Genomic DNA, 27,676 nt, shown 5'->3' with positions numbered 1-27,676 from the left:
CTTATTCATTACGATTCTGTTGCAAAACGTTTCTTAAACGGAAGAAAACGGAACGAAATGGGGATGGACCTACCTGAGTTTGTCCAATTGAAACTAACGTTTTCGTTGCTCAACGCAACTGTTTTGTAACTGTTCAGACTAATGATTACTACCCCCCACGACTGTCTGCATGCATAAGCATTTACTAAAAACAAACCGGATTTGTACATGACATGTGGGGCTGACTATCAGAATACATGATGGAGCCTCAAGAGGAGAAGCCCATTATTTACACAATGGAGAACAAGCCGATTGTGACATGTGAGTGTTTTGTTGCTGGGATGATGTTGCAGTCGTTTTTTATTCAGCCGGGCAACAATTTCTAGCGAGGTTTGTGAGTTTGACACTGAGCTCAGGCAAGGCAGCCAGTTGCCGCCGCATATCAGTGGCCCTATAAAAATTTGCTGGCTTTTTTAACGTCAGCACCATTTCTTGCAGGACAGTGGCCGTCGCCGCTTGACAAATTGATAACGCTCATTGACCCATCTTCAATCACAGTTTCTTTCCTTATCATTTTATGATGAGATATGTATTAGGCTACGCTACTATATCAGCTAATGTAGACCGATCATATGTGCTGTCCTTCTCCTTACGCCACAGCTCGTGATGCAGTTTCATCAACCTGCTGTCATCATGCACCTGCTTCAGACTGGATACATAACACCTGGCTTAGCCGGAACACACACAAATGAATGAGTCTTCAGGCTTTATACAGACAGTGGCTACAGTGTGAGCAGTGGTGTAAACATAATTTAAAGTAGTACTTAAGTCGTTTTTTTTTGTTGTTGCTATCTGTACTTTACTATTTATATGTTTCACAACTTTTACATCACTACATTTCCAAAGAAAATAATGTACTTTTTTTACTCCATACATTTTCCCTGTCACCCAAAAGTACTTGTTACATTTTTGAATGCATAGCAGGACAGAAAAAAGCTCCACGTACATCCCTGGTCATCTCTACTGCCTCTGATCTGGCGGACTCACTAAACAGAGAACATCCCTGGTCATCTCTACTGCCTCTGATCTGGCGGACTCACTAAACAGAGAACATCCCTGGTCATCTCTACTGCCTCTGATCTGGCGGACTCACTAAACAGAGAACATCCCTGGTCATCTCTACTGCCTCTGATCTGGCGGACTCACTAAACAGAGAACATCCCTGGTCATCTCTACTGCCTCTGATCTGGCGGACTCACTAAACAGAGAACATCCCTGGTCATCCCTACTGCCTCTGATCTGGAGGACTCACTAAACAGAGAACATCCCTGGTCATCCCTACTGCCTCTGATCTGGAGGACTCACTAAACAGAGAACATCCCTGGTCATCTCTACTGCCTCTGATCTGGCGGACTCACTAAACAGAGAACATCCCTGGTCATCTCTACTGCCTCTGATCTGGCGGACTCACTAAACAGAGAACATCCCTGGTCATCCCTACTGCCTCTGATCTGGAGGACTCACTAAACAGAGAACATCCCTGGTCATCCCTACTGCCTCTGATCTGGAGGACTCACTAAACAGAGAACATCCCTGGTCATCTCTACTGCCTCTGATCTGGCAGACTCACAAAACAGAGAACATCCCTGGTCATCTCTACTGCCTCTGATCTGGAGGACTCACTAAACAGAGAACATCCCTGGTCATCTCTACTGCCTCTGATCTGGCGGACTCACTAAACAGAGAACATCCCTGGTCATCTCTACTGCCTCTGATCTGGCGGACTCACTAAACAGAGAACATCCCTGGTCATCTCTACTGCCTCTGATCTGGCGGACTCACTAAACAGAGAACATCCCTGGTCATCTCTACTGCCTCTGATCTGGCGGACTCACTAAACAGAGAACATCCCTGGTCATCCCTACTGTCTCTGATCTGGAGGACTCACTAAACAAATGCTTCGTTTGTAAATGATATGGAAGTGTTGCAGCTGGCCCTGGTTATCCGTAAATACGTTTTTTTTAAAACTAGAAAATCATGGCGTCGGGTTTGCATTCAAAGCAATGTGAAATGATTCATACTTTTATTTTTTTCAATTACATTTACTTTTTAATACTGAGGTATATTTAAAACTAAATCATTTTTAGACTTACTCCAGGTATTTTACTGGGTGACTTTCACTTTTATTTCAGTCATTAAGGTATCTTTGTTTTTTGCTCCAGTATGACAATCAGGTACTTTTTCCTCCACTGAGTGTGTGTGTGTGTTGGGAGAAACTCCTCTGTTGGCCTTTCAAGTGAGCTTCTCAGAAAAGTTATTTTAAGGTTTGACCCTATTGGTGGTCTTGACAGCTCTGGCCTGCTTGTCCCCAGACCACCCTGGCTGGTCAACAAGCTCTCACAGTCACGTCAGAACTAGGTAAAAAAAAAAAAAAATGTTTCTCAAAAGTCACATTTCAAATGTCAAACTGTTTTAAGGTTAAGTTTCAGGCATTAACTCTGAAATCGTAAGGTCAGGCATTAACTCCAAATGGTTAAGGTTTTGGGATAGACTTAAAACAGATATCTCAAAAACAACTTTCTATCACTGGATTCGAAACATGCAACCTTTGGTGCCAGACAAAGACTCCCATCCACTATCCCCGTCCACAAGGACCTTGCAAAACCGAAACCCATTTTAAGGTAACAGCGCTCACTGTTGCCCCTAGTATCCTGTTTCCACGTAGTCTCCCAACGCCCTTCTAACATGGATGTATGTCGAACACTGACTTGTATCACAGGTGACCTGGTTGGGTTGGTAACCTATGGGCTTAATATACCATACTTCTAGTAGCCGATTAAACTCAACTCTGCAATTTATTGTGCGGTGACTAGTCACTTAAAGTTGTTTAAGAAAAAGACTGATTATTTTGTGTAATTGCGGACTATTTTCTGGGTAATGAAATCATTCGTTCTTGATTAAAAAATAAAATTTTCTGAGACGTCGGAGCTCTAGTCCGCCGCCACTAGTCGCCGCACATCTCCATCATAAATCATTGCGTTTAGTCGGCTATACTACTGGCATCCTATAGGTTTCCTATACTTAATTTGAGGGATGAATGGATGAGGAAGTCAGTGATTCAAATATAAGTAGAATAACCTCCGGTATGCTTGATAATATCTGTCATCATTTGGGGCGGCAGGGTAGCCTAGTGGTTAGAGTGTTGGACTAGTAACCGGAAGGTTGCAAGTTCAAATCTGTCGTTCTGCCCCTGAACAGACAGTTAACCCACTGTTCCTAAGCCGTCATTGAAAATAAGAATTTGTTCTTAACTGACTTGCCTAGTTAAATAAAGGTAAAATAAAAGAAAAACACAATTTCCATTGTAGCCAGAAACCCTTAATGAGCTTCCATTCTCTTCTCTCTGGGGGCACCATACCAGGCCTCTTCTCTCTGGGGGACCATACCAGGCCTCTTCTCTCTGGGGGGCCATACCAGGCCTCTTCTCTCTGGGGGTGGGACCATACCAGGCCTCTTCTCTCTGGGGGGCCATACCAGGGCTCTTCTCTCTGGGGGGGGACCATACCAGGGCTCTTCTCTCTGGGGGGCCCATACCAGGGCTCTTCGCTCTGGGGGGCCATACCAGGCCTCTTCTCTCTGGGGGTGGGACCATACCAGGGCTCTTCGCTCTGGGGGGCCATACCAGGCCTCTTCTCTCTGGGGGTGGGACCATACCAGGGCTCTTCTCTCTGGGGGGGGCCCATACCAGGGCTCTTCGCTCTGGGGGGGGCCATACCAGGCCTCTTCTCTCTGGGGGTGGGACCATACCAGGGCTGTTCTCTCTGGGGGCCATACCAGGCCTCTTCTCTCTGGGGGTGGGACCATACCAGGGCTGTTCTCTCTGGGGGTGGGACCATACCAGGGCTGTGTGCAGTTTTACTATTCGAGGCAACAACAGGAATTACTAGCAGAGCTATATAGCGTTGGTCTCTGAACAGCCCTATTCACAAGGGCAAAGTCTCAGCTTTATGGTGCAGCGCAGCCTTGCAGAAAAAAATTATTGAAAGGTCAATGAGATTTGAATTCCAATGGCTGTTTGCCTGTGGCAGACACACAAAACAGCAGCAATATAAGCCTCACAAGGGACATACTACATTCTTCCAGTGCATGTGTACCACAGTGTATTAGAATATTCCCACAGCTTCATTATGTCAAGCCTTGTTATGTTTCTTAGTCCTGAATGTCCAGCAGTGGGCTTTGCTTTGCTGTTGTCAAGGTAACAACAGAATGCTGTTTACCGAGACAGAATTTGTCTCAGCATCAAATTTCTGAACAGGTGTTGCCCCCCCCCCCCACCATCTCTCATAATCACACAGGGAAGGAAAGGTTGGTTCTGGGAGTCTGGTGGGGGATGGGATACTCCCTGACATATCAACCTTTAACCACACAGGAAAAGGTTGGTTCTGGGAGTCTGGTGGGGGATGGGATACTCCCTGACATATCAACCTTTAACCACACAGGAAAAGGTTGGTTCTGGGAGTCTGGTGGGGGATGGGATACTCCCTGACATATCAACCTTTAACCACACAGGAAAAGGTTGGTTCTGGGAGTCTGGTGGGGGATCTTCAAAACCTGTGCTTTTTTAATCTGTGGACGGGTTTGGATACACCACTAGGACAGAGGGGTGATAGCCAGCAGGGCTTATTGAGTGTAGCTGGATCATAGGGCAGGGCTATTCAATTACAGTCCTGAAGTTCAACTGGCTGTTTGAAATGAACGTATAATCCTGTGTTGACAGGTATTTTTTGGGTATCAGGGGATTTTCTGTTCTCCTCATTCTCTTTCCTCCTACCCTCACTCTCTTTCCTCCTTCCTTCCTTTCCTCCCTCCTCTTCCATAATTTCCCCCCTTTCTCCACCAGGTGCTGGGGACCAGGCCTTGTTCACTTCTCTCTACACCCCATTGGCCCAGCAGCTTCCCAGGGAACCAATGGAGTGGAGGAGGTGAGTGCTGACAAGATGTTCCAGGGAGTAATTGGTCTAATTGACAGTTTTTTTGAACTGTTGAATGACTTTGAATGACTTTGAATGACTTTGTCGACTAAATGTTGGCTTACTGGTCTATGCTAGATAAGAGCATCTCAGTGTATAAGCATTATAATGTATAAACTCCTTTATAGAATGTCTATACCATAATCTATATATATATTTTTTTGTCTTAGGCCGTATGGACGAGCACCAAGGATGATCCATTTAGAGGCCAACTTTGTCCAGTTCAAAGAGGAACTCCTCCCTAAAGAGGGAAACAAAGCCCTCCTCACTTTCCCCTTCCTCCATATCTACTGGACAGACTGCTGTGTACGTGGTGCTGTGCCCGTTTTACTGTAAACACACACATTCTTGTACCGCTAACCTTGTGGGGACACACAATTCAGTCCCATTCAAAATCCTATTTTCCCTTTCACCCTAACCCAAAAACATAACCCTAAAACTAACCCCAGCCTAACCCTAAAACTAACCCCAGCCTAACCCTAAAACTAACCCCAGCCTAACCCTAAAACTAACCCCAGCCTAACCCTAAAACTAACCCCAGCCTAACCCCAGCCTAACCCTAAAACTAACCCCAGCCTAACCCTAAAACTAACCCCAGCATAACCCTAAAACCAACCCCAGCATAACCCTAAAACTAACCCCAGCCTAACCCTAAAACTAACCCTAAAACTAACCCCAGCCTAACCCCAGCCTAACCCTAAAACTAACCCCAGCCTAACCCTAAAACTAACCCCAGCATAACCCTAAAACTAACCCCAGCATAACCCTAAAACTAACCCCAGCCTAACCCTAAAACTAACCCCAGCATAACCCTAAAACTAACCCCAGCATAACCCTAAAACTAACCCCAGCATAACCCTAAAACTAACCCCAGCCTAACCTAAAACTAACCCCAGCATAACCCTAAAACTAACCCCAGCATAACCCTAAAACTAACCCCAGCCTAACCCTAAAACTAACCCCAGCCTAACCCCAGCCTAACCCTAAAACTAACCCCAGCCTAACCCTAAAACTAACCCCAGCCTAACCCTAAAACTAACCCCAGCCTAACCCTAAAACTAACCCCAGCCTAACCCTAAAACTAACCCCAGCCTAACCCCAGCCTAACCCTAAAACTAACCCCAGCATAACCCTAAAACTAACCCCAGCATAACCCTAAAACTAACCCCAGCCTAACCTAAAACTAACCCCAGCCTAACCCTAAAACTAACCCCAGCCTAACCCTAAAACTAACCCTAAAACCAACCCCAGCATAACCCTAAAACTAACCTAAAACTAACCCCAGCCTAACCCTAAAACTAACCCTAAAACTAACCCCAGCATAACCCTAAAACTAACCCCAGCCTAACCCTAAAACTAACCCCAGCCTAACCCTAAAACTAACCCCAGCATAACCCTAAAACTAACCCCAGCATAACCCTAAAACTAACCCCAGCATAACCCTAAAACTAACCCCAGCATAACCCTAAAACTAACCCCAGCCTAACCCTAAAACTAACCCCAGCATAACCCTAAAACTAACCCCAGCTGCTAACCCTTAATGTAATTCTAACCTTAACCCTAAACCCCCTAGAAATAGTATTTGACCTCGTGGGGACTAACAAAACGCCCCCAGGTGGTCAAATTCTAATTTCTTTACTATTCTTGTGGGGACTTGAACACGTGTACACACACACACACACACACATAAATTCTACTCTACCCTCCATTAAATAACCGGTGAGATGTAACAGGCTAGCTTGATGATTTGCTCCAGAGTGGATAATCAGTATTATTCTCAGTGCAGGCAGCAGATGGATGGCAGACAGACACAACACATTACATGTTGTGTATTCCAGCTGGTTCACATGTTGTTTGCATTTAGTCTCAGGAGGATTCCTCTATTCCTCGTCTGTCTGTGTGTCTGTGTGTCTGTCTGCCTCTGTCCTCCTAATGAGTGTAACCTAGCTGGCCCCTCAGTTTGTTCAGGGAGAGAAGAGCGATCAGTCGAAAAGCGCTGAGGAAACAGACATTTGTTGATGTACTAAAAGTGGCGGTTCACTTGTTTTAAGGAAGTGCAGTCCAGTCAGCGACTCGTGACCGACGTGGGAAACAGTGCGTGACGGATAGCTATGGCAGAGAGCCTTTTGTTGTTTTAGAAGCACTTTTAGTATATCAAGGCTGTTGGACTCATTAAATAATACATGTCATTCATCCGGGGCATTTGATAGTAATGACTCCTATAGAGGTTGGCACCATTACTATTTCCTGGCATTTGATGCCCTGAAAAGGGACTGGAGATACACAGCAGTTTGTTTTGTTTTTACTCGTAATGTGAGAGTTACTTTATGATTGTCTGAAACAGTGAACCAACAAGAAAATACCTTTTATTGTTGTTATTATGATAATTATTATAATTATTCTTGTTATTATTATGATTGTTATGATGTCATTATTATAATTATTATTGTTATTATTACTGTTATTGTTATTACCATAATTTAATATTTGTGTTATTATTATTGTTATTATTAACAAATGGTATTATTATTAGTGTTGATAGTATTATTGTTGTTGTTATTGTTATTATTGTTTTTGTTGGTTTTATTGTTTTTGTTGGTATTATTGTCTGCTAAATGACTTAAATGTAAATGTTATTGTTAATATTATTATTATTATTATTATTATTATTATTGGTATTATTATAATAATAATTATTGGTATTATTATTATTATTATTATTATAATAATACTGGTATGGTATTGTTATTATTATTATTATTATTATTATTATTATTATTGGTATTATTATTAGGGGTTCAGAAAGGACTAACCAATGAATGAATAATGAACTGTCAATAAACCCTCTAGGACACTGAGGTGTACAAGGCGTCAGTCAGGGACAACATGATGAGGTGGCAGGGCAACCTGCGGCTCCACGGGTCAGCTGACTGGGTCATCGTTGTCGTGGAGACCAGCGACGCCAAGAAGAAGAACAAGACCAACATCCTGCCTCGCTCTTCCTTAGTGGACAAGATCCGCAACGACTTCTGTAACAAGCAGAATGACCGGTGAGACACACAAGATACAAACTAAATGGACACACTTTACAACACAAGATACAAACAAAATGGAGGCTGGAAATGAAAAACACAAATGGCCAGAAGAAATAATTGTTCTGACAGATCAGATACAAATGTCTCTCATTTGCTCTTTCTCTCTCTCTCTCCTCTCTCTCTCCTTCTCTCTCTTTCTCACCTAGTTGTGTGGTTCTGTCAGACCCTCTAAAGAATTCGTCCAGGTCTCAGGAGTCGTGGAGTGCCTTCCTGCTGAAGCTGAGGACTCTACTGCTGATGTCCTTCACTCAGAACCTGGGACGCTTCGAGGAGGACATGCGCACCCTCCGGGAGAAACGCAATCAGCCCGGCTGGAGCTTCTGTGACTACTTCATGGTACAGGTAGGTCTGTACCTGCCAGTCTGTGTGTCTCAGGTGAGAGCATGTCTCAGGTGAATCTGTGGTTTTATACAGGAAGAAGAGGGTGTGTGTGTTTTATTTATATAAATACACTACCATTCAAAAGTTTGGAGTCACTTAGAAATGTCCTTGTTTTTGAAAGAAAAGCACTTATTTTTTTGTCCATTTAAAATAACATCAAATTGATCAGAAATACGGTGTAGACATTGTTAATGTTGTAAATGACTATTGTAGCTGGAAACTGGATTTTTAATGGAATATCTACATATGTACAGAGGCCCATTATCAGCAACCATCACTCCTGTGTTCCAATGGCATGTTGTGTTAGCTAATCCAAGTTTATCATTTTAAAAGGCTAGTTGACCATTAGAAAACCCTTTTGTAATTATGTTAGCACAGCTGAAAGCTGTTGTTCTGATTTAAAGAAGCAATAAAACTGGCCTTAGACTAGTTGAGTATCTGGAGCATCAGCATTTGTGAGTTCAATTACAGGCTCAAAATGGCCAGAAACAAATAACTTTCTTCTGAAACTCGTCAGTCTATTCTTGTTCTGAGAAATGAAGGCTAGTCCATTGCCAAGAAACTGAAGATCTGGTACAACGCTGTGTACTACTCCCTCCACAGAACAGCGCAAATTGGCTCTAACTAGAATAGAAAGAGGAGTGGGAGGCCCCGGTGCACAACTGCGCAAGGGGACAAATACATTAGAATGTAGTTTGAGAAACAGAGCGCCTCACAAGTCCGCAACTGGCATCTTCATTAAATAGTACCCACAAAACACCAGTCTCAACGTCGATAGTGAAGAGGCGACTCCGGGATGTGTGTGTGTGTGTGTGTGTGTGTGTGTGTGTGTGTGTGTGTACTAATCAGTTTCTGAACTGTATGTTCGATCACGTGTGATGTGTATCTGTGTTTTGTTGTGTGCAGGAGGAGTTGGCCTTTGTGTTTGAGATGCTACAGCAGTTTGAGGATGCTCTGCTACAGTACGACGAGCTGGACGCCCTCTTCACTCAGTATGTTCTCAACTTCGGGGCTGGAGGTACATGTATAGCCACTCCCTCTCACGCAAGCTTTATAGGTGTTCTAATAAGGGTCTTTGGAAAGTATTCAGACCCCTTGACTTTTTCCACATTTTGTTAGGTTAAAGCCTTATTCTAAAATTGATTAAATTGTATTTTTTTCTCCCTCATCAGTCTACACACAATACCCCATAATGACAAAGCAAAATCAGGTTTTTAGAATTTTTTTAGAATTGAATTAAAACAAATATCACATTTACATAAGTATTCAGACCCTTTGCTCTGAGACTTGAAATTGAGCTCAGGTGCATCCTGTTTCAATTGATCATGCTTGAGATGTTTCTACAACTTGATTGGAGTTCACCAGTGGTAAATTCATTTGATTGGTCATGATTTGGAAAGGCACACACCTGTCTATTTAAGGTCTCACAGATGACTATGCATGTCATAGCAAAAACCAAGCCATGAGGTCAAAGGAATTGTCTGTAGAGCTCCGAGACAGAATTGTGTCGAGGCACAGATCTGGGAAGGATACCAAAAAATGCAGCATTTTTTGTCCACAAGAACACAGTGGCCTCCATCATTCTTCAATGGAAGAGGTTTGGAACCACCAAGACTCTTCCAAGAGCTGGCCGCCCGGCCAAGCTGAGCAATCTGGGGAGAATGGTCTTGGTCATGGAGGTGACCCGATGGTCACGCTGACAGAACTTTAGAGTTCCTCTGTGAAGATGTCCTTCTGGAAGGTTATCACAACCATCTCTGCAGTATTCCACCAATCAGGCTTTTATGGTAGAGTCGGAAGCCACTCCTCAGTAAAAGGCACATGACAGCCTGCTTGGTGTTTGCCAAGATACAACTAAAGACTCTCCGACCATGAGAAACGAGATTCTCTTACCTGATGAAACCAAGATTGAACTCTTTGGCCTGAATGCCAAGCATCATGTCTGGAGGAAATCTGGCACCATCCCTACGGTGAAGCATGGTGGAGGCACCATCCCTACGGTGAAGCATGGTGGAGGCACCATCCCTACGGTGAAGCATGGTGGAGGCACCATCCCTACGGTGAAGCATGGTGGAGGCACCATCCCTACGGTGAAGCATGGTGGAGGCACCATCCCTACGGTGAAGCATGGTGGAGGCACCATCCCTACGGTGAAGCATGGTGGAGGCACCATCCCTACGGTGAAGCATGGTGGAGGCACCATCCCTACGGTGAAGCATGGTGGAGGCACCATCCCTACGGTGAAGCATGGTGGTGGCAGCATGCCTACGGTGAAGCATGGTGGAGGCACCATCCCTACGGTGAAGCATGGTGGAGGCACCATCCCTACGGTGAAGCATGGTGGAGGCACCATCCCTACGGTGAAGCATGGTGGAGGCACCATCCCTACGGTGAAGCATGGTGGAGGCACCATCCCTACGGTGAAGCATGGTGGAGGCACCATCCCTACGGTGAAGCATGGTGGAGGCACCATCCCTACGGTGAAGCATGGTGGTGGCAGCATGCCTACGGTGAAGCATGGTGGTGGCAGCATCCCTACGGTGAAGCATCATGCTTTGGGGGTGTAGCAAAAATAATTAAAAACCTGTTTTGGGGTAATGTGTGTGTAGATTGACGAGGATAACATGTTTTTAATCCATTTTAGAATAAGGCTGTAACTTTACAAAATGTGGAAAAGTCAAGGGGTCTGAATACTTTCCGAAGGTACTGTATAACATTATATGCCATTTAGCAGACGCTTTAATCCAAAGCAATTTATAGTCATGCGTGCATACGTTTTACAGACAAGTGGTCCCGGGAATCGAACCCACAACCCTAGCTTTGCAAACAGAATGCTTTACCAACTGAGCTAAAGGACCACATAAATATATAGCCACCTCCCATGTGGCGCAGTGGTCTAAGGTTGTGCCACTAGAGATCCTGGTTCGCGTCCAGGCTCTGTCGTAGCTGGCCGGGACCGGGAGACCCACAATTGGCGACCGGGAGACCCACAATTGGCGACCGGGAGACCCACAATTGGCGACCGGGAGACCCACAATTGGCGACCGGGAGACCCACAATTGGCCTTGCCGGTTTTGCCGGCAAGGATGTCCTTGTCCCATACGGGAGTTGCAGCGATGAGACAAGACTGTAACTACCAATTGGCCAACACGAAAATGGGGAGAAAGCTAAGTGTTGAGGAGAGACTGACTGCATCACTTCTTTTGATAAGAAGAAACATCAATGTGTTGAAAATCCCAAATTGTTTGCATAGTCAACTTATACAAAGCTCTGACACACACACTTACCCCACCAGACATGCCACCAGGGGTCTTTTCACGGTCCCCAAATCCAGAACACACTTACCCCACCAGACATGCCACCAGGGGTCTTTTCACAGTCCCCAAATCCAGAACAAATTCAAGAGAGCACACAGTATTATATAGAGCCCTTATTGCATGGAACTTCCTTCCATCTCATATTGCTGAAATAAAACAGCAAACCTGGTTTCAAGAAATAGATCAAGCAACACCTCACAGCACAACACCTCTCTCCTATCTGACCTAGATCGTTGGTGTGTATGTATTGATATGTAGGCTGTGTGTAGTTCTGTCCTTGAGCTGTTCTTGTCTATTAATGTCCTGTATTATGTCATGTGTTGTGTGGACCCCAGGAAGAGTAGATGTTGCTTTTGCGACAGCCAATGGGGATCCTAATAAAATACCCCCCAAAAAATGCCCCAAAATCACTCAAGCTTTATAAGTCAGCGACTCAATACATTAAAATCAGCATATAGTTGTGTCTTTCTGCTCGTCTGTTTGTAGACGGGGCCAACTGGCTGGGTTCCTTCTGCTCCCCGGTGAAGAGCTGGACTGGCTTGCTCCTGAGGCGCCCCATAGACATGGAAAAAAGAGATGGGATCCAACGCGGGCAGGCGAGCCTGCTAGAGTTACGCAGCTACCTGTTCTGTCGTCAGTGTACCCTGCTCATCTTCCTCCAGAGGCCCTGGGAGGTGACACAGAGAGCCCTGGAGCTGCTGCATAACTGTGTCCAGGAGCTATGCCTGCTGGAGGTGTGGTTACTGGGTGGTGATGGGGGTACGGTTACTGGGTGGTGATGGGGGTACGGTTACTGGGTGGTGATGGGGGTACGGTTACTGGGTGGTGATGCGGGTACGGTTACTGGGTGGTGATGGGGGTACGGTTACTGGGTGGTGATGGGGGTACGGTTACTGGGTGGTGATGGGGGTACGGTTACTGGGTGGTGATGGGGGTACGGTCATTCTCTTCTCTCTCTCTTTCTCTCTCTGTTTTTTTCTCTGTTTAATTACAAGTGTTTTGCAGTGTGCTGTTAGCTAAACTGTCGTTGTTGTGTAGGTGTCTATGCTGGAGGGTGCTTTAGACTGCTGGGTCTTCCTCAGCTGCCTGGAGGTGCTGCATCGTATAGAAGGCTGCTGTGACCAGACCCAGCTAGAGGCTAATGTCTCCCACACTGTGGGCCTGTGGGCCTATGCTACTGACAAGGTAGGCTTCATCCTAGGTTCCTGCCTTCTAAGGAGTTTTTCATCTGTGCTTCTGCCTCTGCATTGCTTGCTCTTTGGGGTTTTAGGCTGGGTATCTGTAAATAACTGTGTGACAAATGCTGATGTAAAAAGGGCTTTGATTGGTTGAAGGTAGCACAGTGTTATTATATTATAGCTACTATAAATGTACCTCATAACTACTCATCTTGAACCTAGGCAGGTAGCCTAGTGGTTAGAGCATTGGGCTAGTAACTGAAAGGTTGCTGGGTCGAATCCCCGAGCTGACAAGGTGAAAATCTGTCGTTCTGCCCCTTAACAAGGCAGTTAACCCACTGTTCAGCCGTCATTGAAAATAAGAATGTGTTCTTAACTGACATGCCTAGTAAAATAAAGGTTAAATTAAAAGTTCATGTTTTTTATTTTCTTAACTTCTTTCAAACCCAACTCCCCTCCCTCCCTCCCCCAGCTGAAGTCTCTGGGCTATATGTGTGGTCTGGTGTCAGAGAAGGGTCCACTGTCTCTGGAGCTGAACCGAACTGTGGACCTGCTGGCTGGACTGGGGGATGAGAAGGCTGAGACTGGTGAGGGGGTGTGTGGGGGGGGGGGGTGTCAGTGGGGAGTATACAAATTATAGGCAGGAATAAAACCGTAAAACATTGTAATGGGAAACAACACAAGCTTGATATAGGCTCTCAGTAGATTGGCATTGACAAAGCAGACGGGATGAGAGCCAAATGCTACAGCCACTCCTGTAGTGGGATCAATTCCTCACTTGTTCCTCTTTCAGTCCACAGCTTGCAGAGCCCGTATAAAAAACTGAAGGAGGCCCTGTCTTCTGTGGAGGCGTTTGAGAGACATTATCTTGTAAGTTCAGATATGAAACATGTTGGTTTGTGTGTGGTGACAGGCTGTCAGATAAAAAGTATGTCGGCTTGATTCATTAAACTAAACGGCATCAATTTATCCCCTGTCCCTCCCTCCCTCCCTCCCTCCCCTCCCTCCCTCCCTCCCTCCCTCCCTCCCTCCCTCCCTCCCTCCCTTCTTTCTTTCTCTATCCCTCCCTCCCTCCCTTCTTTCTTTCTCTATCCCTCCCTCCTTCCTTCTTTCTTTCTCCCTCCCTCCCTCCTCCCTCCCTCCCTCCCTCCCTCCCTCCCTCCCTCCCTCCCTCCCTCCCTCCCTCCCTCCCTCCCTCCCTCCCTCCCTCCCTCCCTCCCTCCCTCCCTCCCTCCCCCTCCCTCCTTCTTTCTTTCTCTACTCCCTCCCTCCTTCCTTCTTTCTTTCCTACTCCATCCTCCCTTTTCCTCCCTCCATCCTCCTTTCCTAATTTCCTCCCTCATCCCTCCTTTCCTCCCTCCTTCCCTCCGTCCATTAGGAGTTGTCCTATGCTGCTGTGGAGATGTACACGGCCATTGGCAGGATGAGGTCAGCGCGGCTCGTTGGGAAGAGCCTGGCTGAGTTCTACATGTAAGAGACCGTGATGGTCATCAATTCCACTTCCGCCTGGAAGGACATGTAGTGACTTCATTTTGTGTGTGTGTGTGCGTGTGCGTGCGTAATAAGGAGGAAAGGTGATCCTGAGCAGGCGGAGAGCTTCTTGCAGAATGCTCTGAGGTCATACGTGTCAGAGGGGTGGAGCCTACCTGTCACTCACACCAGGAAGCAGATGGCTGAGTGCCAGAAACTGCTGGGGAAGACGGAGAAGTATCCCCAATCAATGAAACCCCGAAGAGCAGAGGCAGGAGCACAGTGAAAAAACTCCCTGGAAGGCAGGAACCTAGGAAGAAACCTACAGAGGAATTTTCACTGGATGTAAATGAGTAGAAAAGTGTAATGCCAAATGTGTCACTTGTTGCCATTATGTCATGTCTTTGAATGAATGCCATTCACTTTTTCTATATTCAGATTCAGAGAATGTTGATGTCCTCGGAGAGGCAATTCTTTTTGACAGCCGTCATAACACATAGCACATAAACACGTTGAATTAAAACAAATAAGAAGAAAACGACAACAAATAGCAAAGGATGTTTACAACTACAGTATAAGCTAGTCTGAAGGACCAATTTCTTTCACATATTGTAGCTCTCGTTGTCATTGCCCATTGGCTGCTGGTTTCCTTGACAACCCACCCTTAGCTACCTGCAGACAAGTGCCTTGTTGGCAGGTGATGCCAATCTGACCAATGAGGAGAGGATTCACTTCTGTCAGGAGATCCTGACTTTCGCCAAACAATCAACAGACGGCAAGGGTAAGCGGCCAGTCATAGCAGATTATTTTAGTCAGTCAACATGATTTATGTCTAACCCTGTTCCAGGAGAACTACTCTCCTATCCTGTAGGTTTTCGCTCAAACCCCAGTCGTAACTAACCTGGGCCTCGTTCGGTTACCAAACGTTTTTGAATGTTGCGGATAGAAATGCCAATGATTGGAGTCGATGTGATTCCTTATTCTACACGTCAGAGAGGCGTGTTTGTTCTACATATAACATATTTCTATCGGAAAGTTCCAGAACGTTGCGTCCTGCTGAACGTGTCAGGTGTGCTAGGTTAGTGTTGGAGCCTTGATGTAGATCCATCTATTGACACATTATTATATTTCACCGTGCCCCTGTCTCTCTCTCCCTTCACCTCTTATCCCACTACAGCCCAGAAGGTGGCGCTCAGTATGACTTCTTTCACCCAGCTCAAGCAGCTGCAGTTCCGCCCGGCAACAGCCACGGTGCACTCTGGCACCGCCCTGCAGGTGGAGTTGTGTCTGCGCAGCTTGATGCCTGTGGCCGTGCCTCTGGAACAGCTGGCTGCCAGTGTTCACTTAAACCTGGAGCAGGGAGAGACTAACGGGAAGACCAGAGGGCTACAGAGACGGCCATACCCAGGGACGGTGCTTTTCCCCCTGGGTAACTCCTCAGCGATGCCCCCCTCCGCTGCTGGTCCTTCTCTGGAGCTGGAAGAGATCCAGGTCCGCAGCTCTTCAGACCCTCGTACACTCAACTCCACCGGCATGGTGTGTAAGAACACACACCTGGTCATGCGTCGTCATGACAGCACCCTGTCACCGGACACGCCCAACCTTGTCAGCCCAGTTCCTGTTGTCATGGATGACGGGGCAAAGATGCTAATGAGCGGTGATGTCACTCTGCTGCCAGGCAACAACAGCATTGTCTTCAGTGTACCAGTAAGACCCTTATTATAATGCTGTAATTGTCCTCTTCCACAGGACAGGGCTTTAACTGCAAATACAGGACGTCATTATCACTTGAGATTGTAGATTGTCTATTGACTCCTCTCTCTTTCTCGCTCCCTCCCTCTCTCCCCCTCTCCCTCTCGCTCCCTCCCTCCCTCTTTCTCTCCCTCTTTCTCTCCCTCCCTCCCTTCCTCCCCTTCTCCCTCTCGCTCCCTCCCTCTTTCTCTCCCTCCCGCTCGCTCCCTCTCGCTCGCTCCCTCCCTCTCTCCCCCTCTCCCTCTCTCCCCCTCTCCCTCTCGCTCCCTCCCTCTCGCTCGCTCCCTCCCTCTCTCCCCCTCTCCCTCTCGCTCCCTCTCCCTCTCGCTCCCTCCCCCTCTCGCTCCCTCCCTCTCGCGCCCTCCCTCCCGCTCGCTCCCTCCCTCCCGCTCGCTCCCTCCCTCCCGCTCGCTCCCTCCCTCTCTCCCCCTCTCCCTCTCGCTCTCCCTCTCTCCCTCTCGCTCCCTCCCTCTCTCCCCCTCTCCCTCTCGCTCTCCCCCTCTCCCTCTCCCTCCCTCTTTCTCTCTCTCCCTCCCTCCCTCTTTCTCTCCCTCTCTCGCGCCCTCACTCTCCCCTGGTGTAGAGTCAGGAACTCGGTACCTACACGTTGCGTCAGCTGTGTGCCACAGTGGGCCAGGTCCAGTTTGTCCTCCCTCACATCTCTCCTCTGGTCCAGTATGAGGTCTATTCTCAGGAGCCCCAGCTCACTGTGGAGCCCCTCACAGGTCTCTCTCTCTCTCTCTCTCTCTCTCTCGCTCTCGCTCTCTCTCACACACATTTAGTTTGAGTTATTTGCACCAAAGAAAACAAGTGATAGACAACAATACAGATTTTAATAATTTTAATAAAACTGTGTACAGGTATGGTTGGAATCCAAGGGCTTATATGAAAACCAAACCAAAAAAAAACTAGATACAAGTTTAAAAAAAAAAAAAAACGTTTTTTAAAAAGGTTTGTTAACAGATTAAACAACTACTAATTGAAACACTCAAATGTTGTTTATGATATACACAGTTCAAATGACTGATATAATCACACCTGTACTACCACCTCTACTTCCCTCTTACTGGACATGATATCCACGAGTTCATCTGGGTAGTAGATAAATTGACAAAATCTAGAAGTACGCCTTTAAGACACATTTTGCAACAGAATCTGCGGACCCCGGTGGCAATAAAATGTATAAAACCGAAAAGATTACCATGACTTGGAAGAGTTGCAGTGTTGGATAGCTTTAGCCAGTTAGCTTGCTAGCCAACATATATAGCATTCCTCTCTGTTTGAGGCAGGTTGTTGAGTAGACTTAAATTAGCGGCATTAGCTAAGTAAGTGAAAGGTAAATTTAAGAAGAAAAAAAGAAATATAGCTAGCTCTCTGCTGCTTTTTTGAAGAAATTAAATGGTCTTTCTTTCTTGGTTCAACGAGTCACCACAGTTCATGCACTGCAGTGCTAGCGAGCTGTAGCTTATGCTTTCAGTACTAGATTGTGGTCCTTCTGTAGCTCAGTTGGTAGAGCATGGCGCTTGTAACGCCAGGGTAGTGGGTTTGATCCCCGGGACCACCCATACGTAGAATGTATGCACACATGACTGTAAGTCACTTTGGATAAAAGCGTCTGCTAAATGGCATATATTATTATATTATTATTATAGATTCATTCTCTGATTCTTTGATTTAACCAGTTGAACATGTCAGTTCATGCTGCAAGAGCACTGATAGGTTGGAGGACATCCTCCGTAAGTCGTCATAATTACTGTGTAAGTCTATGGCTGGGGGTGAGAACCATGAGCCTCCTAGGTTTTGTGTTGAAGTCAATGTACCCAGAGGAGGACGGAAGCTAGCTGTCCTCCGGCTATACCATACCATGGTGCTTCCCTAGAGGGTGCTGTTGAGGCTTCTGTAGATCATTGCAAAACAGTGTTTTAATGAGTTATTTGGTGACTTGACTATATTTAGCAGTTTTATCTAAAAATGTGAACTTTTTTTTGTTTCACTCCAAAACATTGTAGGAAATTCACTGAGTAGGATGGTCCTCCTCTGAGGAGCCTACCCTGCCACAAACATTAATATGCTGAACCCATACTCAGTGGTGTAAAGTACTTAAGTAAAAATACTTTATATTACTACTTAAGTCGTTTTTTTTGGTCTATCTATACTTTACTTTACCATTGATATATTGGACAACTTTTACTTTTACTTCACTACATTCCTAAAGAGAGTAAGGTACTTTTTACTCCGTACATTTTTCCTGACACCCAAAAGTACTTGTTACATTTTGAATAATTAACAGGACAGGAAAGTTGTCAAATTCACGCACCTATCAAGAGAAGATCCCTGCTCATTCCTACTGCCTCTGATTTGGCGGACTTACTAAACACAAATGCTTCATTTGCCATATACAGTGGGGAGAACAAGTGTTTGATAGGTTCACTTCAACTGTGAGAGACTGAATCTAAAACAAAAATCCAGAAAATCACATTGTATGATTTTTAAGTAATTAATTAGCATTTTATTGCATGACGTAAGTATTTGATCACCTACCAACCAGTAAGAATTCCGGCTCTCACAGACCTGTTTGTTTTTCTTTAAGAATCCCTCCTGTTCTCCACTCATAACCTGTATTAACTGCACCTGTTTGAACTCATTACCTGTATAAAAGACACCTGTCCACACACTCAATCAAACAGACTCCAACCTCTCCACAATGGACAAGACCAGAGAGGGTGTAAGGACATCAGGGATAAAATTGTTGACCTGCACAAGGCTGGAATGGGCTACAGGACAATAGGCAAGCAGCTTGGTGAGAAGGCAACAACTGTTGGCGCAATTATTAGAAAATGGAAGAAGTTCAAGATGACGGTCAATCACCCTCGGTCTGGGGCTCCATGCAAGATCTCACCTCGTGGGGCATCAATGATCATGAGGAAGGTGAGGGATCAGCCCAGAACTACATGGCATGACCTGGTCAATGACCTGAAGAGAGCTGGGACCACAGTCTCAAAGAAAACCATTAGTAACACACTACGCCGTCATGGATTAAAATCCTGCAGCGCACGCAAGGTCTCCCTGCTCAAGCCAGCGCATGTCCAGGCACGTCTGAAGTTTGCCAATGACCATCTGGATGATCCAGAGGAGGAATGGGAGAAGGTTATGTGGTCTGATGAGACAAAAATATAGCTTTTTGGTCTAAACTCCACTTGCGGTGTTTGGAGGAAGAAGAAGGATGAGTACAACCCCAAGAACACCATCCCAAGCGTGAAGCATGGAGATGGAAACATCATTCTTTGGGGATGCTTTTCTGCAAAGGGGACAGGACAACTGCACCATATTGAGGGGAGGATGGATGGAGCAATGTATTGCAAGATCTTGGCCAACAACCTCCTTCCCCCAGTAAGAGCATTGAAGATGGGTCGTGGCTGGGTCTTCCAGCATGACAACGACCCGAAACACACAGCCAGGGCAACTAAGGAGTGGCTCCGTAAGAAGTAGCTCAAGGTCCTGGAGTGGCCTAGCCAGTCTCCAGACCTGAACCCAATAGAAAATCTTTGGAGGGAGCTGAAAGTCCGTATTGCCCAGCGACAGCCCCGAAACCTGAAGGATCTGGAGAAGGTCTGTATGGAGGAGTGGGCCAAAATCCCTGCTGCAGTGTGTGCAAACCTGGTCAAGAACTAAAGGAAATGTATGATCTCTGTAATTGCAAACAAAGGTTTCTGTACCAAATATTAAGTTCTGCTTTTCTGATGTATCAAATACTTATGTCATGCAATAAAATGCAAATTCATTACTTAAAAATCACACAATGTGTTTTTCTGTATTTTTGTTTTAGATTCCGTCTCTCGCAGTTGAAGTGTACCTATGATAAAAATTACAGACCTCTACATGTTTTGTAAGTAGGAAACACTGCTGATTTTGCAGGTTATAAAAATACTTGTTCTCCCCACTGTATAAGGACTTTAAAATGATTTATGCTTTATACTTTTACTTGTTCTTTTGATACTTAAGTATATTTAAAACCAAATACTTTTAGAATTTTACTCAAGTAGTATTTTACTGGGTTACTTTCATTTTCTGTTATGGTATCTTTACTTTTACTGAAGTCTGACAATTGGGTACTTTTTCCATCACTGCCCATACTGTGTTTTCCTTGTCTTAAGTGTGTTTTTACCCTTTGTCCTATTTGATTTTGATATATTTCATTGCTGTTTTGTGTAATGCAATTAGTTTGTTTTTCTTATATATTGTATGCTGTTGTTTTTGTGTTGACTGTCATGTATTGTAAATGTGAAATACAATGTTTGAACGGACCATTTTCAAAAACACACACTGTCTCTGTCTCAGACCAGCTGCTGGCAGGCCTCCCCCAGAGGGCAAAGGTCAGGCTGCAGACAGGTCACTACACTGTGAAGAAGGGAGACGCCCTGCAGCTCACTAACATAGACAGCATGCCCATCCTCACCTCCTCCTCCTGCCCTGCTACCATCCTCGACAGCACTGCAGGTCAGAACAGAGAAATCGTGAGAAATTTTCACATATGAAATTCGGTTCCCTGGTTCGGTATCCTGGAGCGTTTCTACAAAAAAATGGAATTCTACAAAAAATATAGAATTCTACAAAAAATATGGAATTCTACAAAAAATATGGAATTCTACAAAAAATATAGAATTCTACAAAAAAATTAATTTTGCTTCCACAAGCCCTGAAAATAACAGTTTCAGGATGTGATTTGCAAGACGCATATTCTACATGATTAGTTATTACAATGAACGATAAGTTACACGCGAATTGCGATGCCTGCGTCACAATACCTGGCACTCATTTCAGCCAGGGTTCGTTTGCATTTCATTACATGCTTTATGGCTCGGATGAGCACACTAAATGCTCCGGGATCCGGATTATACAGGGGAGGGGGGCGACATGTCAAAGCACCCTAAATTGTATCCTGATCCTAGCTGTAGTTTTCTGCTCGTCCGTGTCTTCCTTCTCAACTTAGTTCCACACCAATCATCCTTCCTCATCCCTCACTGAGTCGCTCTCTCGCTCTCTCTCTCCCTCTCATCTGCAGAGCGTGTGGATGAGAGTGTTCTGTTCATCAAGTCGTCTGACAAAGTGACCAGTATCTCTCTACCTCCCACCCCACCCTATCACACCCTGGAGTTTCAGCTGGAGGTACTGTGTGTCATGCCTTCTGATCCAGTCCGGCCCGAGAACCAGAGACTCACAAACGGCGAGATGCACCACCGGCCCCGGAGCTACAGCCACCCCGATAACCACATGACCGCCATCAACCAGAGGGTACTGAGGACAGAGACATGTTTGATCTTGTTGACAGCAATGTAGGATACATAATGTAGTGATTTTTCAATGACTTTCATGATTTGTTATGCATTTCGTCTACATTGTCAAGTGAACTATTATTTTTCTTAATTTATAAATAATTGGATGGCTTATTTTGAATGGAGACGAGTAACATATTCTGTCATTGTCTCTCTCTGTTCTCTGTGCACAGATGTCTGTAGACTGTCCCTGGTCCATCTACTCCACTCCAATATCTCTCACCTTCTACATCCCCTTTAAGGCCAAGCACTCACTATTATCAGCAGGGAACAGGTAAACCCTCACTATTATCAGCAGGGAACAGATAAACCCTCACTATTATCAGCAGGGAACAGGTAAACCCTCACTACTATCAGCAGGGAACAGGTAACCTGGGGAAAAAACAATGCCTAGTATTCAAATCTTAACTTATGAGGTCCGGGGTACTGCTGGTTTTCTGTTTGTAGATCTGAAAGAATTTGACCTTTTGACCGCTACCCTTTGACCCGACTCACAGGAAGTACATCCAGGTGTGTCTACAGAACGTGTCAGATGTGAACTTTCACCTGATGGACCAGAGGCTAACAGAGAAATATCATGAGTCTTCTCTGGAACTGCAGTCCCTCAACACTAAAGCACAGCAGGTAACTTAACAATGAACCATCAGAAGAGACAGACGCTCTGACAAGTCTCAACATCAGCAATAGCCCTATTTTCATCAGATTTAAGCCCTTCACTTTTGTAACTTTCACTTGATGTCAGGTGGTTATCTCTCTCTCTCTGTATAGTTGGTGTACAACAAGCAGTGTGTGGTTCTCTCTCTATATACACTGCTCAAAAACATAAAGGGAACACTAAAATAACACATCCTAGATCTGAATGAATGAAATATTCTTATTAAATACTTTTTTCTTTACATAGTTGAATGTGCTGACAACAAAATCACACAAAAATTATCAATGGAAATCAAATGTATCAACCCATGGAGGTCTGGATTTGGAGTCACACTCAAAATTAAAGTGGAAAACCACACTACAGGCTGATCCAACTTTGATGTAATGTCCTTAAAACGAGTCAAAATGAGGCTCAGTAGTGTGTGTGTGGCCTCCACCTGCCTGTATGACCTCCCTACAACACCTGGGCATGCTCCTGATGAGGTGGCGGATGGCCTCCTGAGGGATCTCCTCCCAGACCTGGACTAAAGCATCCGCCAACTCCTGGAGAGTCTGTGGTGCAACGTGGCGTTGGTGGATGGAGCGAGACATGATGTCCCAGATGTGCTCAATTGGATTCAGGTCTGGGGAACAGGCGGGCCAGTCTATAGCATCAATGCCTTCCTCTTGCAGGAACTGCTGACACACTCTAGCCACATGAGGTCGAGCATGGTCTTGCATTAGGAGGAACCCAGGGCCAACCGCACCAGCATATGGTCTCACAAGGGGTCTGAGGATCTCATCTTGGTACCTAATGGCAGTCAGGCTACCTCTGGCGAGCACATGGAGGGCTGTGCGCCCCCCAAAGAAATGCCACCCCACACCGGTCATGCTGGAGGATGTTGCAGGCAGCAGAACGTTCTCTACGGCGTCTCCAGACTCTGTCACGTCTGTCACATGTGCTCAGTGTGAACCTGCTTTCATCTGTGAAGAGCACAGGGCGCCAGTGGCGAATTTGCCAATCTTTGTGTTCTCTGGCAAATGCCAACCGTCCTGCACGGTGTTGGGCTGTAAGCACAACCCCCACCTGTGGACGTCGGGCCCTCAGACTCCTCATGGAGTCTGTTTCTGACCGTTTGAGCAGGTGCATGCACATTTGTGGCCTGCTGGAGGTCATTTTGCAGGGCTCTGGCAGTGCTCATCCTGCTCCTCCTTGCACAAAGGCGGAGGTAGCGGTCCTGCTGCTGGGATGTTGCCCTCCTATGGCCTCCTCCACGTCTCTTGATGTACTGGCCTGTCTCCTGGTAGCGCCTCCATGCTCTGTCAGACACAGCAAACCTTCTTGCCACAGCTCGCATTGATGTTCCATCCTGGATGAGCTGCACTACCTGAGCCACTTGTGTGGGTTGTAGACTCCGTCTCATGCTACCACTAGAGTGAAAGCACCGCCAGCATTCAAAAGTGACCAAAACATCAGCCAGGAAGCATAGGAACTGAGAAGTGGTCTGTGGTCACTACCTGCAGAACCACTCCTTTATTGGGGGTGTCTTGCTAATTGCCTATAATTTCCACCTGATGTCTATTCCATTTGCACAACAGCATGTGAAATGTATTGTCAATCAGTGTTGCTTCCTAAGTGGACAGTTTGATTTCACAGAAGTGTGATTGACTTGGAGTTACATTGTGTTGTTTAAGTGTTCCCTTTATTTTTTTGAGCAGTGCATATAGTTGATGTGCAGGAAGCAGTGTGTGGTTCTCTCTCTATATATAGTTGGTGTGCAGTAAGCAGAGTGTGGTTATCTCTCTCTCTCTATATATATATATATATATATATAGTTGGTGTGCAGTAAGCAGTGTGGTCCTTCTCTCTCTATATATATAGTTGGTGTACAGTAAGCAGTGTGGTGGTTCTCTCTCTATATATAGTTGGTGTGCAGTAAGCAGTGTGGTTCTCTCTATATTTATAGTTGGTGTACAGTAAGCAGAGTGTGGTCCTTCTCTCTATATATATAGTTGGTGTGCAGTAAGCAGAGTGTGGTCCTTCTCTCTCTCTATATATATATATATAGTTGGTGTGCAGTAAGCAGAGTGTAGTATTCTCTCTATATATATAGTTGGTGTGCAGTAAGCAGAGTGTAGTTCTCTCTCTCTATATATAGTTGGTGTGCAGTAAGCAGTGTGGTCCTTCTCTCTATATATATAGTTGGTGTGCAGTAAGCAGTGTGTGGTCCTTCTCTCTCTATATATAGTTGGTGTGCAGTAAGCAGAGTGTTTACTGCGTATGGGATGTGAGGTGGAAGGAAAACATGCCAGTCTGTCTACAGTGTGTGTTCTCTGCCAGCTTCTCTTCTGCTTCTGAGGAAGTCTCAGCCTTCAAGCCCTACCACTACGAGTTTCAACTGGAGAGAGTGACAGTGAGTAGCCTAATGTACCTGATACCTACCTGATCCTGTCAGCTTAAAAGGCCCAGTGGAGTCAAAGTTCTGTTTTTATTGTGTTTTGTATCATATTGTACAACAGCTGATGAAACTAACACTGTAAAAGTGTGAAACATTTTCATCAGTGTTATTTCCTGGTAATTTCTGATTGAAAATACAATCTACACAGGTCCTACTAATCAGCAGATTTGCATTGGGTGGAGTTTTAGCTTGCCTGGCGACATCACCAGGCCATATAAGTTAATAGACCAATAACAGAGTTTCAAACCTCTCTACCAATAACAGCTAGTTTTCAGGTTCCATATTCCTCCCATTAGGCTCGTCCAATGATGCCCCTCATTTAGACCACTCCCAGACAGTCGTAGCGAAATGATTGCTTTAGCTTTTTGCTAAACAGCTATTTTTTTTTTACTGTGTTCCACTCTACGTCTGTGTTCCACTCTACGTCTTTGTTCTACATCGGTGTTCTACTTTATATCTGTGTTCTACTTTATATCTGTGTTCTACTTTATATCTGTGTTCTATATCTGTGTTCTACTTTATATCTGTGTTCTACTTTATATCTGTGTTCTACTTTATATCTGTGTTCTGCTTTATATCTGTGTTCTACTTTATATCTGTGTTCTACTTTATATCTGTGTCCTACTTCTGTGTTCTACTTTATATCTGTGTTCTATATCTGTGTTCTACTTTATATCTCTGTTCTACTTTATATCTGTGTCCTGCTTCATATCTGCGTCCTGCTTCATATCTGTGTTCTGCTTCATATCTGTGTTTTACACCTGTGTTCTACTTTATATCTGTGTTCTACATCTGTGTCCTACTTCATATCTGTGTTCTATATCTGTGTTCTACTTCATATCTGTGTTCTACTTCATATCTGTGTTCTACTTTATATCTGTGTTCTACTTCATATCTGTGTTCTACTTCATATCTGTGTTCTACTTCATATCTGTGTTCTACATCTGTGTTCTACTTCATATCTGTGTTCTACATCTGTGTTCTACTTCATATCTGTGTTCTACATCTGTGTTCTACTTCATATCTGTGTTCTACATCTGTGTTCTACTTCATATCTGTGTTCTACTTCATATCTGTGTTCTACTTCATATCTGTGTTCTACATCTGTGTTCTACTTCATATCTGTGTTCTACATCTGTGTTCTACTTCATATCTGTGTTCTACTTCATATCTGTGTTCTACATCTGTGTTCTACATCTGTGTTCTACTTTATATCTGTGTTCTACTTTATATCTGTGTTCTGCTTCATATCTGTGTTCTACATCTGTGTCCTGCTTCATATCTGTGTCCTGCTTCATATCTGTGTTCTGCTTCATATCTGTGTTTTACACCTGTGTTCTACTTTATATCTGTGTTCTACATCTGTGTCCTACTTCATATCTGTGTTCTATATCTGTGTTCTACTTCATATCTGTGTTCTACTTTATATCTGTGTTCTACTTCATATCTGTGTTCTACATCTGTGTTCTACTTCATATCTGTGTTCTACATCTGTGTTCTACTTCATATCTGTGTTCTACATCTGTGTTCTACTTTATATCTGTGTTCTGCAGGGTTGGGGTCAATTGGAATTAGTCAGTCAATTCAGAAAGTAAACTGAAAAGTAGAAAATCTGTTTTTCACTTCTTTTAAATTCAAATCAGTTCCTGAATTCAAAATGGAGCCCAACCCTGGTGTGTTGTGTTGCAGACACTGTACAGTGTGAGGGCAGAGATCATGCCTGCGGCTGGTCAACAAAACTGTCACTCTGGCTCCCTCTGTGGGCTGGAGATGTCCATTACACGACTGGCTGAACCTGATGATGATGAGGAAGATGATGGAGGGACAGAGGAGAAAGGGCAGACAGAGACAGAGGAGGTCTGCTCCACCAAGCTCATGTATGAAGGTAAGTGTGCATCAACTCAGGAAGTGGGTTTACTTCAAGTGGTGGATTATAGTCGTGTGTGTGCGTGTGTGTGCGTGTGTGTGCGTGTGTGTGTGTGCGCAGTGAGCACATTAAACCCATTTCTGTTCTCTCCCCCAGTGGCAGACAGCAGCAGTAGCTGGGTGGTGTATGGCAGAAGCTCAGGGCTGGTGTCCATGCCAGCGGATGCTAATGCCAACCACAGGGTACAGGTTGAGTTGATGCCCCTGCTCGCTGGGCACCTGCCATTCCCTGACATCAAGGTGTTTAAGTACCTACCTCCCGGTGCCAACTCCGCCAGCCAACCTGATACAGGTGAGTCCTACCTCCCTTCTTCAGGCTCTCTCCTCCACTCACAGAGGTTTGACTCTCACAGGGCTAAATCCTAACCTGTGTATATTGGATATTCATGCAAATCAACCATTGACATGAATGTATGTTTTTAATTGTTTTTAATTATGCATTGTGCCAGGTGCTAACTGCCCTTTACCCTTCTGTTCACAGACGGCTGTGTAGAAAACGACATCCTCTCCCTGATGGACCGGCCTCTGGATGACCAGGGGGACACGGCCAGCTTCTGTAGCCAGGGAAGTGTCCACTCTGTGGGCAGCGGGGAGCAGCAGTCCAGGGTTCTTCCCATGCCCTGCCTGGAGCCCTTCAGCCCGGGACAGGTGTTCAACCACAGCCAGGGATGCCAGGTCCTGGTGCTTCCCTCTACTGATGACCACGTTCTAGAGATCAACGCTACGTGACCCTGGCGGTTGGTCAACACCCACTACCATCACCTCTTGCCCCAGACCTCCTGTGGAGCTCCGCTGTTCTGGAGCTCTTAAGTTTGGTTGGGACCCAAAAGTAGCTGTTCAAAGATCAGACTATGGACTATGACTGTGGGCTCTGCTAGCTGGACTAGCCCCCGAGCCTGCAGCGAACACAGTCACATCCGTAGAGCCCTGATGAACGAGACACACCACAACCTGCTGATGTGTTGACATGCGTCTTCCTGCTCTTCTTCAGACTGTGTTTTGGCTCAGTGAATAGATCTGTGTTTGACTACTTGATGACATACTAAGACCTTAGCCAAGGCAATCTTGTCCTTCCTTTCTGTATTAAACTCAAATGCAACAAAGACCTGAGTATAGTAATGTG

The 27,676-nt window shown here is 45.3% G+C and overlaps 1 protein-coding gene across 2 annotated transcripts; it reads left to right on the top strand.

Moving 5' to 3' along the window:
* On the top strand, positions 1-27,676 carry LOC118386448 (trafficking protein particle complex subunit 10-like). Of its 2 annotated transcripts, XM_052523036.1 has the most exons (23): positions 1-300; positions 4,880-4,961; positions 5,180-5,315; positions 7,860-8,059; positions 8,251-8,446; positions 9,392-9,503; positions 12,289-12,536; positions 12,841-12,987; positions 13,453-13,567; positions 13,774-13,850; positions 14,359-14,450; positions 14,547-14,687; positions 15,119-15,231; positions 15,628-16,157; positions 16,786-16,927; positions 20,541-20,699; positions 21,265-21,494; positions 21,709-21,809; positions 22,033-22,159; positions 24,418-24,582; positions 26,317-26,512; positions 26,651-26,845; positions 27,035-27,676. In XM_052523036.1, the coding sequence occupies exons 1-23, from the start codon at positions 237-239 to the stop codon at positions 27,280-27,282; spliced, it is 3,816 nt and encodes a 1,271-aa protein (XP_052378996.1). In that variant the 5' UTR covers positions 1-236; the 3' UTR covers positions 27,283-27,676. The 2 variants fall into 2 exon arrangements, with proteins under 2 accessions (XP_052378996.1, XP_052378997.1); XM_052523037.1 differs by lacking the exons at positions 1-300; positions 4,880-4,961; positions 5,180-5,315 and adding an exon at positions 6,434-7,236.

The sequence above is a fragment of the Oncorhynchus keta genome, chromosome 7, assembly GCF_023373465.1.
Source record: "Oncorhynchus keta strain PuntledgeMale-10-30-2019 chromosome 7, Oket_V2, whole genome shotgun sequence".
Lineage (NCBI taxonomy): Eukaryota > Metazoa > Chordata > Actinopteri > Salmoniformes > Salmonidae > Oncorhynchus > Oncorhynchus keta.
Note: the sequence above shows the minus strand (reverse complement) of the source record. Positions and strands in the feature narration are given on the sequence as shown.